At 40.7% G+C, this 13,600-nt stretch overlaps 1 protein-coding gene across 1 annotated transcript in view; it reads left to right on the top strand.

Annotated features, from left to right (window-relative positions):
- The first annotated feature begins 1,483 nt into the window (after nucleotides 1-1,483).
- The window catches only part of ERCC6L2 (ERCC excision repair 6 like 2), a 51,494-nt gene continuing 39,377 nt past the window's right edge, over nucleotides 1,484-13,600 (top strand). The window contains exons 1-6 of the mRNA XM_017821121.1: nucleotides 1,484-1,665; nucleotides 4,140-4,564; nucleotides 8,401-8,523; nucleotides 9,941-10,134; nucleotides 12,070-12,231; nucleotides 12,413-12,431. Coding sequence (XP_017676610.1) covers nucleotides 1,644-1,665; nucleotides 4,140-4,564; nucleotides 8,401-8,523; nucleotides 9,941-10,134; nucleotides 12,070-12,231; nucleotides 12,413-12,431 — 945 coding nt within the window. The 5' untranslated portion in view covers nucleotides 1,484-1,643. The remainder of the gene's footprint in view (nucleotides 1,666-4,139; nucleotides 4,565-8,400; nucleotides 8,524-9,940; nucleotides 10,135-12,069; nucleotides 12,232-12,412; nucleotides 12,432-13,600) is intronic.

The following is a 13,600-nucleotide window of genomic DNA, read 5'->3' on the forward strand; positions in this document are numbered from 1 at the left end:
GCTGCATGCACAAAAGGCACAGAGATCCACATACTGGAAAATTTATTGCCTTGCTTCTGAAAATACTGCAGGATGTGCAATTTTAATTAGCCAGTCTGACTATCCATCGTCATTGTACACATGTTCATGGCATATGACAAAAGAATCCTGCTTTTTTTACTGCCAGTGATTACTCCCTCCTTAAAATTCAACAAAAAAATGATTGAAGTTAAAAAGATCATTAAGAACAATGGGAAAATAATCCCAAATTTGTTGTCTTCTGCATTAAAAACCAAAGCCACTTTAAAAATAGGTCTTGCATGCTACTTACATATATGCACTCACCTTTCAAAAGTGAAACTACTTAGTATGGCTCTATTAAAGTGTTTTTTCAAAGCAATAGCAGGGATCTAGGAAGCCAAACCCTTCATGTAACATTCTATGGCATTGCTACTGGATGGAGTCCATCTGGATAGATTTTTTTAATGGGGCTTAATTTTTTTCTGCAAGAACCACATGGTTTCTACTGACCATGTTTGTAATCTGTGAAATGTTACTGCGTCCAGCTAAGCTCTCCTGAGAATGGAGAGGTTTTCAGGGGTGGAGGAGGAACAGCTGTAGGCGAGCAGGCCTCTCTTGATTTTTTACTTTTCCCAAATGTTGGACCTTCGGCCCTCAGCAGCTCCCAGCTCTGCGCAGCTGGCTGCTCTCTGCCACGCCAGCTGTGCCTTCCACTGCACCACATCTTCTCCCCACTTCCTTACCCACCCATTTTTTTCACAGAGAATAAGTTTAGATCTCTTTCCCCCCTCCCGTGCAGAATCACGGAATGGGGCAGGCTGGAAGGGGTCACAGCGGGTCACCTGGTCCAACCTCCCTGCTCCAGCAGGGCCATCCCACAGCACACGGCACAGGACTGTGTCTAGAGGGTTCTGGAATATCCCCAGTGAGAGAGACCCCACCCCTCTCTGGACAATCTGTTCAGTGTGTGGTCACCCACACGGTAAGAAAGTTCTTCCTCATGTTCAGGTGGAACTTCCTGGGCATCACTTTCTGCCCGTTCCTCTGGTGCTGTTATTGGGCTCCACGGGCAGAGCCTGGCTCAGTCCTCCCTCCCTTCAGATGCTCACAGACATGGACGAGGTCCCCTCTCAGTCGTCCCTTCTCAATGCCCTGATCACCCTGTGCTGGACTCGCTACAGGAGCTCCCTGTCTCTCTGGTCCTGAGGAGCTCAGCACTGGGCGCAGCCCGGCCGTGCCCGGCCCGCTCCCCACACACAGCCCGGCCGTGCCCGGCCCGCTCCCCACTCCCGCCCCACCGTGCCGGGCCCAGCCCTGGCGGCCGCTCCGTGCCGCCCACGCCGCCCAAACCTCGCGATACCTCCCGCGCTCCGCCGGCTCTTTTAAGTTCTCGCGATAGCCGCGGGGCCCCCTCACCCCGCCCGGCAGGCCGGGCCGGGCTGGGCCGGGGCCGTCCCGTGGCCGGCGCGGGGCCGCAGCAGGGCCGGGAGCGGCGGGGCACTACCCCGAGGCGCCCCCCGGGCTCCCTCAGAGCCCCCTCCCAGCGGAGAGGCGGTGCTGGGTCCCCAGAGCGGCGGTGCCCGCCCGCCCCCGGTGCCTCCGCCCACAAGGCTGCGTTGGGCTTTGCACGGCCCAAAGTTAAAATGTGTGATGATGGTGCCCCAGGTAAGCGTCTTCCGTGTGTCTTACTTTACAGTGTCCTTGAATTTTGCTTTTACAGTCGCTTATTGAAGTGTAAAAAAACCCCAGAAACCCTGACGCTCTACATTAAGTGGTCAGCTTTCAATAGTTAGAAGCATTAATGATAATTTCGCCTTTTTTTTTTTTGGAGTAGTGGTTGAAAGGAGCTAGTGTGTGACAGGAGGCCATTATTACAATGATTTAGCTTAAAATAGACAATGGCACATTTTTTCGAACTGTAATGTAGGCAAGCATCTGAAATACCAGCTTTCTTCATGGTGGCAGGTGTACTGTACCCATGCCAGGAGGCCATGCCAGGTAATTTTCTTTGTTTTTAAAGACAGTACTCCACATAAATTATGGTTCTAGTTAAAACCCCACGAACTTAGGGAGTCAGGCTAGTTAAAGTAGCAATTCTTGCTTTGGCCTGGTAGGCTTTTGTAGCCATGGTGTTCTTAATACCACTTTTTGTGTGTGTGCATTTTTCTCATTTTGTTCTTTGTTTCTCACTAGATTTGGAGCTTGGTAACACTAGTACTATTGCCCAGTGTGGTTTATTCCACTTTACACCTGGAACTCCAGTTGTGATGAGTCCTATGCAACTCCTTAACCTCACATAAATGCTTAGTTAAAAACAATGATGCTGTCGTCTTAAATCGTGGATTTAACTTGAAAGTCTCTAAACTAATGTTGTGTGTCACTGCAGATATTACTGTAAAAGAAAGTAATTACAGAAATGCTCTTCTGTTTTAGACTTTGGTTTGCATATTTATCAGTGCACTGTACACAGCTTGTCTCAGGTTTTCAGTTTTAGTTCCTGTTTTTATGAAATTGTTGGAAGACTTAGATGCTACTGGGAGAAGTTAATGTACACACCTTTTTGCGTGGATTTGACCATGTGTGAGACACTGGTACAGATACTGAGAGCTTTAGGGACTAGTTGTTTGTGATTTGTTGAACCTGTACTTCACCCTTTGCCTCAAGAAGATACATTTGAGCTTCAAGTCTTGGAGAAGATCCGAGGGAATGGCCGAAGGTAGGGAACAGCTTATGTGCAGGTCCCAAGGTGCAGGGCTGAACTCCTCAAGTAAGGATGATGGGGGGCATTATTAAAGAGGTCTGCAAAGTGGTGAGTCTTGTGGAGAGGTCATGGTTTATGTCCTTGTTAGTGTACGATCTAGTGGGCCATCAGTTTGGGTCTTGGGACCGAAGTTCATATCAAGCAAAAGCATGACAGGTGTGAAGAGCAGACCTGCAATATCTGTGGTCAGAAGGCACTGAATGCAAGAAATCTGCGTATGTTGAAAGGGAAATGGAGCTACTGAGAAGAGAGCAGTCAGGCTGGGGTTTGCTAAACAGACAAATCACACATGGCCTGTGGAATCTCTGTAGCTAAAAGACTACTTTAAGGCCCAAGAGTTTTAGAAGAGGAGTACTCTGTATGTTTGTACTGTTTTTATTGTTACCTCATGTCATGTTATGGCCAGTGCTGGCTGCAGAATAGTGGGCTACACGGATGTTTTTGTTTTAGGTATATTATTCAATCCATTTAAAAAAATGGATTGTAGTTATCACCAATTTAACTGATACATCGTGGAGAATAGTCCTGTGAGGATACACTTCCAGGACCCGCTGAGGAGAACCTCCATGGGGTTTTCACACAGAAACATAAAAATGGGTGAAGTTTCTTGCCTTCAGGACTCCCTCTTTTCCTTACCTCTGAAAAGTGTCTGTGTTGATGTGCCCAGAAGCGTGTACTACCGCTGGTCATAAGCATGAAGTGTGAATACTTGCTCTTGGACAAGAGTCTCTCTGGCTTGCTCTTTCCTGGAAAAACCTTAGGGGCCTCTCATTGTCATTGATAATGACTTTCTTAGCAAATAAGCAAATAGATAAGAAGAAATGAAAGTCCTGAAATTAATCATGTATCCCTTTGTTTTGTGGTGGCTGAGCAGGGGAAAGTTGGAAATTTTTTCTACAAACTCAGAAGGACACCCCTTTCTCAGTTCAGATTTGGAAAACTCCATGCCTCCATTATTTACGAAGTCTTTTTACTGTGAAGAGTGAAGGCCTTGTGTTTTCTGATAGTTTTTTTTTCTTCTAGTTTTTGTTGTCAGTATGATGTAGGTTCTTTTGATGCTGATATGCACTGCTGTGTTTGCCTGTGTGAAGCCACTGTGTAACAACCTTATGCATCACAATCTGGCTTTTACTTTTTTTTTTCCATATACACCTTCTGGTATTTATAAAATAACAGTGTTGGAGCAAACTATAATTTTATGTTTAGTTGTAAACAGTAATTGGTTTCTTTATTTTAGTGCTTCCTTCAGTAAAGTGTTTTATCTTAAGATGTATGCATTTTGTCAAATAAATTTACATCCAATGTTTTAATAGTGTGAAGAAATTAAACACTTTGTATGTCAGGCCAGTTTATCACTGTGTGTTTGGTTTTTTTATAGATTGTTGGCGTATTGGGGAGAAATGCCTTGCCCCTTGTCTTGAAGATGGAAAACTTCAGGAAGGAGTAATAACCTCACTTGAAAAGGACAGGAATGGAAAATCGTTTGCTGTTGTATTATTCTTGGAGTCTGAAGAAAGGAAAATATTATTAACTAAACTTTGCAGAGTCAAAGACAGTAGAGGACCCTGGAAAAGCTTAATATTTGATGATGTTGATCTGGAAAAGCCATATTTTCCTGACCAAAATCTTCCATCTCCTGGAGTTGCTTTTAAATTATCAGACAGTGGCGATTTTATCCCATATACAATTAACAGATACCTGCGTGATTATCAAAGGGAAGGAGCCCAGTTTCTGTACAGACACTATGCTAATAAAAGAGGATGTATTCTTGGAGATGATATGGGCCTCGGAAAAACAATACAGGTATTCTTTTTGATTATTACAGTGGGAGAACAGCATGTTTTGTGTGAACTGTAAGTCTGTATTTATGAAGCTTAACCTCTCCTTGTTATTGTGAAGTCAGATGAGCCAGGACATGACCATCCAGGACAGCACTCAGAGCCAGGAGCCATTGCTGATATAAGATTCACTCCTGTCAGCCATAAAACTGGGATGTGGCCCCTTTGGTTTACTGTGTTGAATTTACTTTGAGGATTGGTACCTGTCCATCCTGAAAGGAATTTGCACTGCAGTGCACTAAACCAACTTGGGACCCTTACCTGACTGTAGCTTTTAAAATGTCTCTTTTCTTTTTTTCCTGAAAATAAATAGTTTCCCTGTTCTGAGAATGGGAAGGAGCAGGCACATTTATTCCTATCTCTGGACCATCCTGCTTCTGTCACTCTTTTGGAAGTGCAGCTGGGTTGATGAGAGGACAAAGTATAGCTGGATTTTTTTGTTATGCTTGGATTCTGTGTGGCCCAAATTGTTTATTTATTTTGCTATAATTAGGGTGTTTCTATGTGTGGAAATTCACTGTAATCTGTCTAGTTTAAAGTTAGCATCTTGAGTCTGGTGGTATCTAGTCTTTGTCCCCCTCTCCTTTTTCTCTGTCCATGTGTCAAATGCAAGCTCATTCCTTCAGTGACAAGTATTGGCTGTGGTATCTGTTGCCCTTCCATTTAGGAGAATGTTGACAGAAACCTTTCAGGGCAAAGAAGTATTGTTCTGTAGCAAACTTGACAAGAGGAGTGGGTAAGCTAAACTGACAAAACTCGCTGATGATGGTCTGGTAACAGATGCTTGTTAAAAGTAAACTGCATCCATTTGAAGCATGGCCATAGCAGTTTAAGAACTCAGTAGTTAGGGAAGGCTGTTTCTACTCAGAACTGCGAATAATCTGATTTCATGTGGTAAGAAGTATGTATAGAAGATAATAGTAAACTGGGAGGGAGGGGGGACAGGAATTGTGTGGTTTTGCTTACATCGCTTTCATTTTTTGGATCTCAGAGCTGATAGTGTGTTCCTACGTGGAATTCACATATGATGGTTATTTCTTTTAATCTGTGTCAAAATTGCAGAATTAAGGTAGAGGTTTCAAAAAACATCTTCTGTGAGGAATAACAAGGAGGGATTCTGTAAGTACACAGGTCAGAAAAGAAAGGCCAAGGAGGGCAATCTGAGGCAGGCAGCATGGCTTTAGTAGGGGCAGATTGTGCCTGACCAGTCTGGTGGCCTTCTGTGGTGGAGTGATGGCAATGATCGATCTGGGGAGACCAACAGATGCCATCTACCTAGACTTCTGTAAGGCCTGTGATATGACATCCTTATCTCCAAACTGGACAGACATGGATTGGATGGATGGGCAGTTTGACGGGTGCAGAGAGTTGTGGTCAATGGCTCTATGTTGAGGCAGAGGCTGGTGATAAGTGAAGTCCCTCGGGACTGTTCTACAATGTCTTTATCAGTGACATAGACAGTGAGAGTAGTGAAGCCTCAGAAAGTCTGGAGATGACACAAAGCTGAGCACTGCAGTTGACACAACTGAAGGATGGGGTGCCATCCAAAGGGACCTGGAGAAACTTGAGAAGTGGGCCCATGAGAACCTCGTGAGGTTCAACAAGTCCAAGTGTAAGGTGCTGCACCTTGGTCAGGGCAGTCCCAGACATGAGCACAGGCTGGGAGAAGAGGTTATTGAGAGCAGTGCTGTGGAAAAGGACTTGGGGCTTCTTGTGGATGAAGAGCTGGGCATGAGCCAACAGTGTGTCCTTTTAGCCCTGGACTGCAGTTCAAGGGAGGTGACTCTGTCCCTCTGCCCTTTGAGACCCCACCTGGAGTGTCCAGCTCAGCACCAGAAAGATGGAGGGCCACAAAGGTGATCCCAGGGATGTCCTACAAAGACAGGCTGAGAGAGTTGGGGCAGTTCAGCCTGGAGAAGAGAAGGCTCTGGGGAGACCTTCCAGTACCCTTTATGTTAAAGGGCAGGTTGGATGAAGGCCTGATCTAATGAATGGCACCCTTGCCAGTTGCAGGGATGATCTTTTAAGGGCCCTTCCAACCCTAACCATTTTATGATTCTGGGATCTTGTGATTTTTTATAAAACACAGTGTTTATGTTCCAGTTCAGTATGAAAAAGGCAGTTCAGTGGATTTGAAGTAAAAGGAAGAATTCACTTGTTTAGAAAAAGTTAATACATATTAAAAAATAAATACTAGTTAAACTTCATCGAGTAGCTGATTGAGTCTTATAGAAAACTTATGCTTGTCAGTTGCCTGAACCTTATTGTTTCTCAATTATGATTTATGAGACAAAGACTTTTCTGGAAACCTTTATGTTCTTTGTACTTCTGAACTGATTTTTGCTTAAATTGGCTTGACTGTAGGGCTCTTTCAATTCAAGCTGAGGTTGAGATGGAGTCGAGTAGGATAATGTTGTTTCTTAATGTGAATACAGTAAGTTGTTTTCCTGTTAAGGCCTCTAGGTTGCTTCTTGCTTTGTCTGGAAGAGCTGAAGATTTCTCAGAGTGATTTGCCATGTTATGGTGTTTGCTATTGTTAGAAATTTGTGATACAAATGCTTCCAAAAATGAAGGATCTGGAAGAGACATGGAGTTTTATTGTTCAGTTGAATTTAATTCTTATTCTCAAAAGGAGTTTAAAAAATAATTAAAAGTCGTTAATTAAACAACATATGCAAACTTGCAGTTCCTCTTAACCTCAGCTTATGTGAAATACTATGTATAAAAATGTTTGGGTTACTTTTATTCAACGTACCTCTCTCCCACCCTGCGACCACATTAATGATGGATTTCCTCTCTTCTGTCCATCTGACTTTTCTCAGGCAGGTATTTTTTCTGCACTTTTGACCTCCTGACTGGCTCTTTCTCCCTGTCATTAGAGGGAAACAGCTCTTTTTATGGAAATCAACGGTTGATAGCTTTACCTCTGCCCTGCTATGAGCAACTGTGCAGCAGCTGCAGAAGGAAGTGTCTGGAGCTGACTGCTCTGAGGAGAAGGGGCCTGTTGAGTTTTCAAAAGAAGGGCACCTCTCTGATGATGCATCTGGTCCTTGCTGCTGCTTAGTCCCACACATACCATTTATCCCAAGTGGATTTTATGGATTTGCATGTTCTGGCCAGATATCTTTCTGCTTTATTCCTGTTTTGGTTTGCCATGGGAGCAGTTTGGAATAGCCTGTGCTGTTTGTCCTTGCAGTGGTGTATTATAAGAAACGTCTTCTCACAATCACCTTGACTGAGGCAGGTGGGAGAATATGGCACAGCAGAAAGAAATGGTTTTGATGTTAACAACAGCAATTTGAAGGAATGGAACATACAGAAGAAGACATACTAGTAAGAAACAAACCTCTAGGTTAAGCATCTTCTTCCTATTGCAAAAATAGTGTTGAGAGTATAGTTGGCAAGTGTATGTTCCTTCTGAATTCTCATCTGAGATTCAAGTGCCCTCAAAGGGAGGAGAGTTGCAGGGCATGCTTCATCTCTTATTTTTCCCTGGCTTATTTGTACTCCGTCGGGGCTTTTTCACTTAGAGGATGAAAGAGTGAGATAGAGCAATTAATTGCTGTTATCATAAATTCAGGGAATTCATGGGAATCCAAGGGAAGGGGGTCCCATTTTAAAAAGTGAGACTGGTTTTTTTTTGTTTAGGGTTTTTGTTTGTTGGTTTTAAATCAATCTCCCCCCTCCGTGAAACCATCTTACTAAGTCACATCCAGGATTTTGTCCTAAATGTTTATTTTCAGTGGAACTCATTCAATTTCTTGTTGTACATAATCACTGAGAATTGTTTTCTTTCTCAAGGTCATCTCATTTTTGGCTGCAGTGTTGCACAAAAAGGGAACACGTGAGGATATTGAAAATAATATGCCAGAATTTTTACTGAGGACAATGAAAAAAAAGGGCTCAAATTGTAACCCGAAGAAGGTACAACTTTTAGTGATATAATCTTACGGATTTTGGTAAAATGCAATACTTGGATTTTTTTTGTTTGTTTGCTGTAGGAGTTTATGTACATTAATTTTTAAAATTCAGGTACTGAAGTAGACTAGTGGTTCATGCCTTTCCTGGTAGGGTTAGGGAAGCCTTCAGTTTTCCAGACTATCTAGCTGTTATTGTCTAATATGTTACTACTGTTGATCTGCACTAAAACAAAACATTTTGAAATATCTGGGTTAGACCTGTGGCTAGAGTACTTTGAAAAAGCCTGTGTTAGTGAGTAGAAAATCAGTGTCGTGTGATTGTATTTTTAAAGTAAAAAAAAGCATGTATAGCCATAACAACAGGATATTTATTTAAGACAAGTGCATATAGTTGGAAAATGTATTGCTAATAGACTTGTGACCTCCCGTATTTTCTTGATTGGCTGTCATAATGTCAGAAGTAAGTTTTACTGATAAGCTGAGTAATCCAATACAGCAACAACAAATAAAAGAAACTTCTAAAAGTTCTGTGTGAATAAGATAATCTGAAGATCATTTTAATTTTACCCATCATGGAAACCATGTGATTTCTTTTTTCTGTTTTTATTTTATTGGAATAATTAGAGAATTTGACTGGCATAATGAGTCATATGACTAAGCTCTGAATAATGGATACATGTTCCTCAGGAAATACAGGCAAAGAGGAAGAGGTGAAGGGATAGCACTTCATGTGTAGAGAAACAGGAATGCTGCTGTCTGGGAGTAAGAGAAGAACGTCATTTTGAGAACATGTAATGTTGAAACAGGTCATAGGATGGACCCCACCCATCCTTGTGGGGTTTTGAAGACCTGAGTTGGGAAAGCCCTGGTTTGAATTCAGTGTTGCCCCTGCTTTGACTGTAAAGGTGGTCTAAAACCTTTACTTCCTACCTCATTGATTTTATTATTCTATGATATGAAGTGAATTGTATGAGCTGTCTTAAGTTTTTAAACCCTTTTCAGGTCTTTTTGTTTTGAAGTCATAGAATGGCTAGACTTGTGGATGGCTAGACTTCATCTTTTTGTTTTCTCATCTGTAAAACAGTTTATGGTATACAGATGGTATAACAAAGCAAAGTGATAGTGTTTCACATCTTATTGCAGTTGTTAAAGTATAATTTGAGTAAGTAGTGCTGTTTGGTATTTAATTTTAGTATTACGGTATTTTCTTCTGTACTATTTATGTACTCAGAATAAACTGATTACTTTTAAATTTGTATTAACTGTTCAAATATTTTCCATGCTATGTTTTGAAATGACAGAATTAAACAGTTGAAACTGTTCAAAGCAGTAAAATAAATCTTGAGATTTTGACTTTCCTTGTTGAGAAAGTGCTATGTTGTGGTTTTTCAAGTAATACTGTAATACATATTTGTTTTCAGACTTTCCTCATAGTGGCCCCTCTTTCAGTGCTGTACAACTGGAAGGATGAGTTAGACACGTGGGGATACTTTAAGGTCTCTGTCTTACATGGCAGTAAAAAAGATGATGACATGAGTCGTATCAAGCAAGGGAAATATGAAGTTGCTCTTACAACATACGAGATACTTCGCCTGTATTTGGATGAATTTAACAGGTAATAGTTTTAATGTGTTTTTCTACACATAGAATTTTAACTAATCGTGCCTTGTTCTTTGCAAGTACTTTTTCTATGTAATGTATTTACATTACACTGTTAAATCCAGTAACTCACTGTGCTGAAGAGAAGAATCCCATTTAACTCTGTTTGGTGACTGTAGCCTGTAATATCTTTGTAGTGGGATACTTGGTGGCAGTAAAGCATTTAAATAGTTTCCATGAAACTAGTCTTTGCTTTTAGCATACTTACGACATGTTCTCCAAAAGATGCAGGAATTTTGCCTGAAAACTGATGACAACTAAAAGACACATAGAAAATATTTCTACCTTTCAATACAGTGTAAGGAGACCAAAAACCTGGAATTTTTAGCAAATGTTCAAAAAGGTATTTTCCTTGTTATTTGCACTTTTCACCATCTTGATGAAATTCTTGAGTCCTAAAAACTTTGAGATTTAAACCCACACATTTCTTATCTGATCCTAGAAGTCCTTTTCCCTTATTTTGTCTTGGAAGTAGAGTACAATTTATAGTAGCAGCCTGCTCTCAGCAGCTGAAGTTGTCAGTGGATCTGGCAATCTTGTTTCAGGTGTTGGGAAAGGTTCAGGCCCCAGAGAGTGCCCCAGTTGTCTGGACAGCCATCACCAAAACAATCAGATCTTCATCTCTGTGCTCAGGTCTGAGAAGTGCAGATAGAAGAGCAAATTAGTTTTGTCAGTAGTACCCTGAATCTTTGTGTTGTCTTCGAGAGACTCTTCAAGCTTGGTCAGGAAATAGGTGCACGTGCAGAGCAGACCTGATGTATGACTGCCTGCAAATCCTTTGCTTCAGCTTGCTGGTTTACCAAACTGTTTCTGGTCTGTGAAGCCATGTCTTGCTTAGCTACAGTGATGGATTGGCCTCAAAAACTGCTCTTAAAAAATTAGCTATCACTAATAAGAATACATATGCTCGGTTATGCCTGTAAATCAGCATAATGAGAGATTAGGTGGAAGGAGCTAGCCTATGGATTTCTGTTAGGCTCCTTTCAGAAACTCCAATTTTTAGCATATTTTAGGAACTCTGATATGAATGACTGTATTTAGTGGGTATCAAAAATTTAAAAAAGAGCCTTGAGATTAGCTAAATGCAGCCTGCTCAGGATAGAGGCTTTCTACTAAACATGTCTGTTTCAGTTTTTTATAGTCTTGAAGGATCATCAAACTGAATATTGTGTTCTGAAATATTCATTCATATATGTAAAGTGAACTCATAATAAATTCCCTCATAGGGACTTGATGGCTTAAATTAGTATAATTCTGTACAGGTCATTCTACCCTTAAGTTTTGTGCTTGAACTGGCTGCAAAATATCTGTTGGTGACTGCCTCTAGATATGTTCCTTCTAGTCACAGTCACAAAATATTGAAATTCCTCTGCCATATTGGTAGTGTGTAGATATTCTTGACTGGGTTGCTTTCTTGTAGAAAACCACACAGATAGAAATGTTTTCAGCCAACTGCTAGTTATGCTGGATAGTTTTTGTTGGGAAGATGAAGCATGTTTCAGTAGTTCATGTTCAGGGACTTACTTATTTTTTGTAAATCATAATTATGAGCAGAGCTAATATTGGGGAGATGTGCTGCCTTCATTGCTCCAGAGATTGAAATCTGCTTTCTTCACAGAAAGCATTCAATACAGGTAACAGTACTTCATTTATTTGGCTGTGTAGTTCAGCTGTTATATTCTGCCATATTCAACTATGGCAATCAATTTTACTAAACAAACAGAATATAAAGAAACTGAGTAATATAGTACAATGTGAAACAGGGAAATAAAAAAGTAATAGTGTGTTATAATGATCGCAGCCTCTTGTGCGTCTGCCTTCACTTTTGTTATGTATGTGGGATGACAGGATAAGAAATGTCAGCTAATAAAATGGTTTTTTTGATCTGCAGTGTAGAATGGTCTGCTGTGATAGTGGATGAAGCACACAGAATCAAGAATCCAAAGGCTCAAATAACTCAAACCATGAAGTCATTAAAATGCAGTGTTCGTATAGGTCTTACTGGAACCATTCTTCAGAACAATATGAAAGAACTTTGGTGTGTCATGGACTGGTAAGTAATTTATTTTTTTTTATGGTTAAACACCTCTATATGCTAACTGTGCAGTGGGAATGGGGTAGAACTGGATGATATGGTCCCATCTGTGTCATAAAACCAACAAAAACAAACCACAACATCCGCCTCAAACCCCCGGATGTTTTGTGAGAATGTAACTGTGTTTTTTTTAATGCAGCTGTGAAGGTGAACCCTCAGTATGAATTTTCCAGTTATTTAATACATTTGGAGCTCCTCACAACTGGCTTTTTTGGGAAATGTGGGAAGCAGTTAAAAAGATTCTTCCCCCACCCACCATATTTACCTTTTTTTTTTTCTTATGGACGCTTTTTATGTCTTCTGTCCTTTGCCCAGTAGAGAGGAAATCATTACAGAACCTTAATCAACATTGTGCCTTTGCTCTGTCCAGTATGTGCAGGTCATTCTGACCTGCTTGGAGGATGAATACAAAACTGCTTTGATGTTTTTCAAAGTGCACAAATGCACTTATTTGCAAAGCAATGGTCTTATCCAGAAAAACTTTTAATGGAGAAGGAGAAGTGCAACTAACTGTAAATAAAAACCTAAACAGAGAAGACTTACTGGCAGTGCTTTATAGAGGAGGAACAAAGCAGACATACTTTAAATATAAGGATATACAGAGCAGAAATAGCAGGAAAAATACTTTAAACTTAAGTATTGCATCTGGTCCACTGAAGCTATACTTGTGTTGTTAATAGATTGTTCCAATATGTAGTGCTGCCAAGGATTACTAAATTCTTTTTACTGTTGGGTTTCTCAGGATTTTATTTAGTAGATTGTAATATCTGCATAATCTGATTTAATAAAAATGGTAAAATTTGAAAACATGACTGTTTAGCTTCCAGTTTAGGCTCTAGATGGTAGCAGCCTTGTAGTTTAGAGGTTTTATATATTTGTGACTTCTGTTGGTCTGCTAAGCTTTTGCTTTTCTGGAAATTGCAAACCTTTTTCTAAGGGGTATTCTCAGCATGTGAGAGTCACAGAAAGCAAATGAGAAGTGGCATGTCTGAAAGTAGTATATGTTTCTATTTGTACATACAATTTTTAGTATTTTCTCTAGTGATTGTTAATTTAAGATCTCTTTGCTGTTAGCCAGAAAAAAAAACTACGATATGCTTTCAATCAGTAAATCAACCCCATGAATCTGAAAAATCGGTCCAAGAAACTGCTCAGACACATTTTTTTATCTTTAAGCAGCAAGGTATTTGTTTATTCAACGTTGGGAGCAAGCCAGCTCATGCTGGACAAACTTGCTCTACTTGAAAGTGCAAAAGCAAGCTATTTTATACACTTTAGATACGTGGTTACATCATTTATTATACATATTAATAAGCAGGCTGGTCTC

The sequence above is a fragment of the Lepidothrix coronata genome, unplaced genomic scaffold (genome assembly GCF_001604755.1).
Source record: "Lepidothrix coronata isolate B3197 unplaced genomic scaffold, Lepidothrix_coronata-1.0 Scaffold89, whole genome shotgun sequence".
Classification (NCBI taxonomy): domain Eukaryota; kingdom Metazoa; phylum Chordata; class Aves; order Passeriformes; family Pipridae; genus Lepidothrix; species Lepidothrix coronata.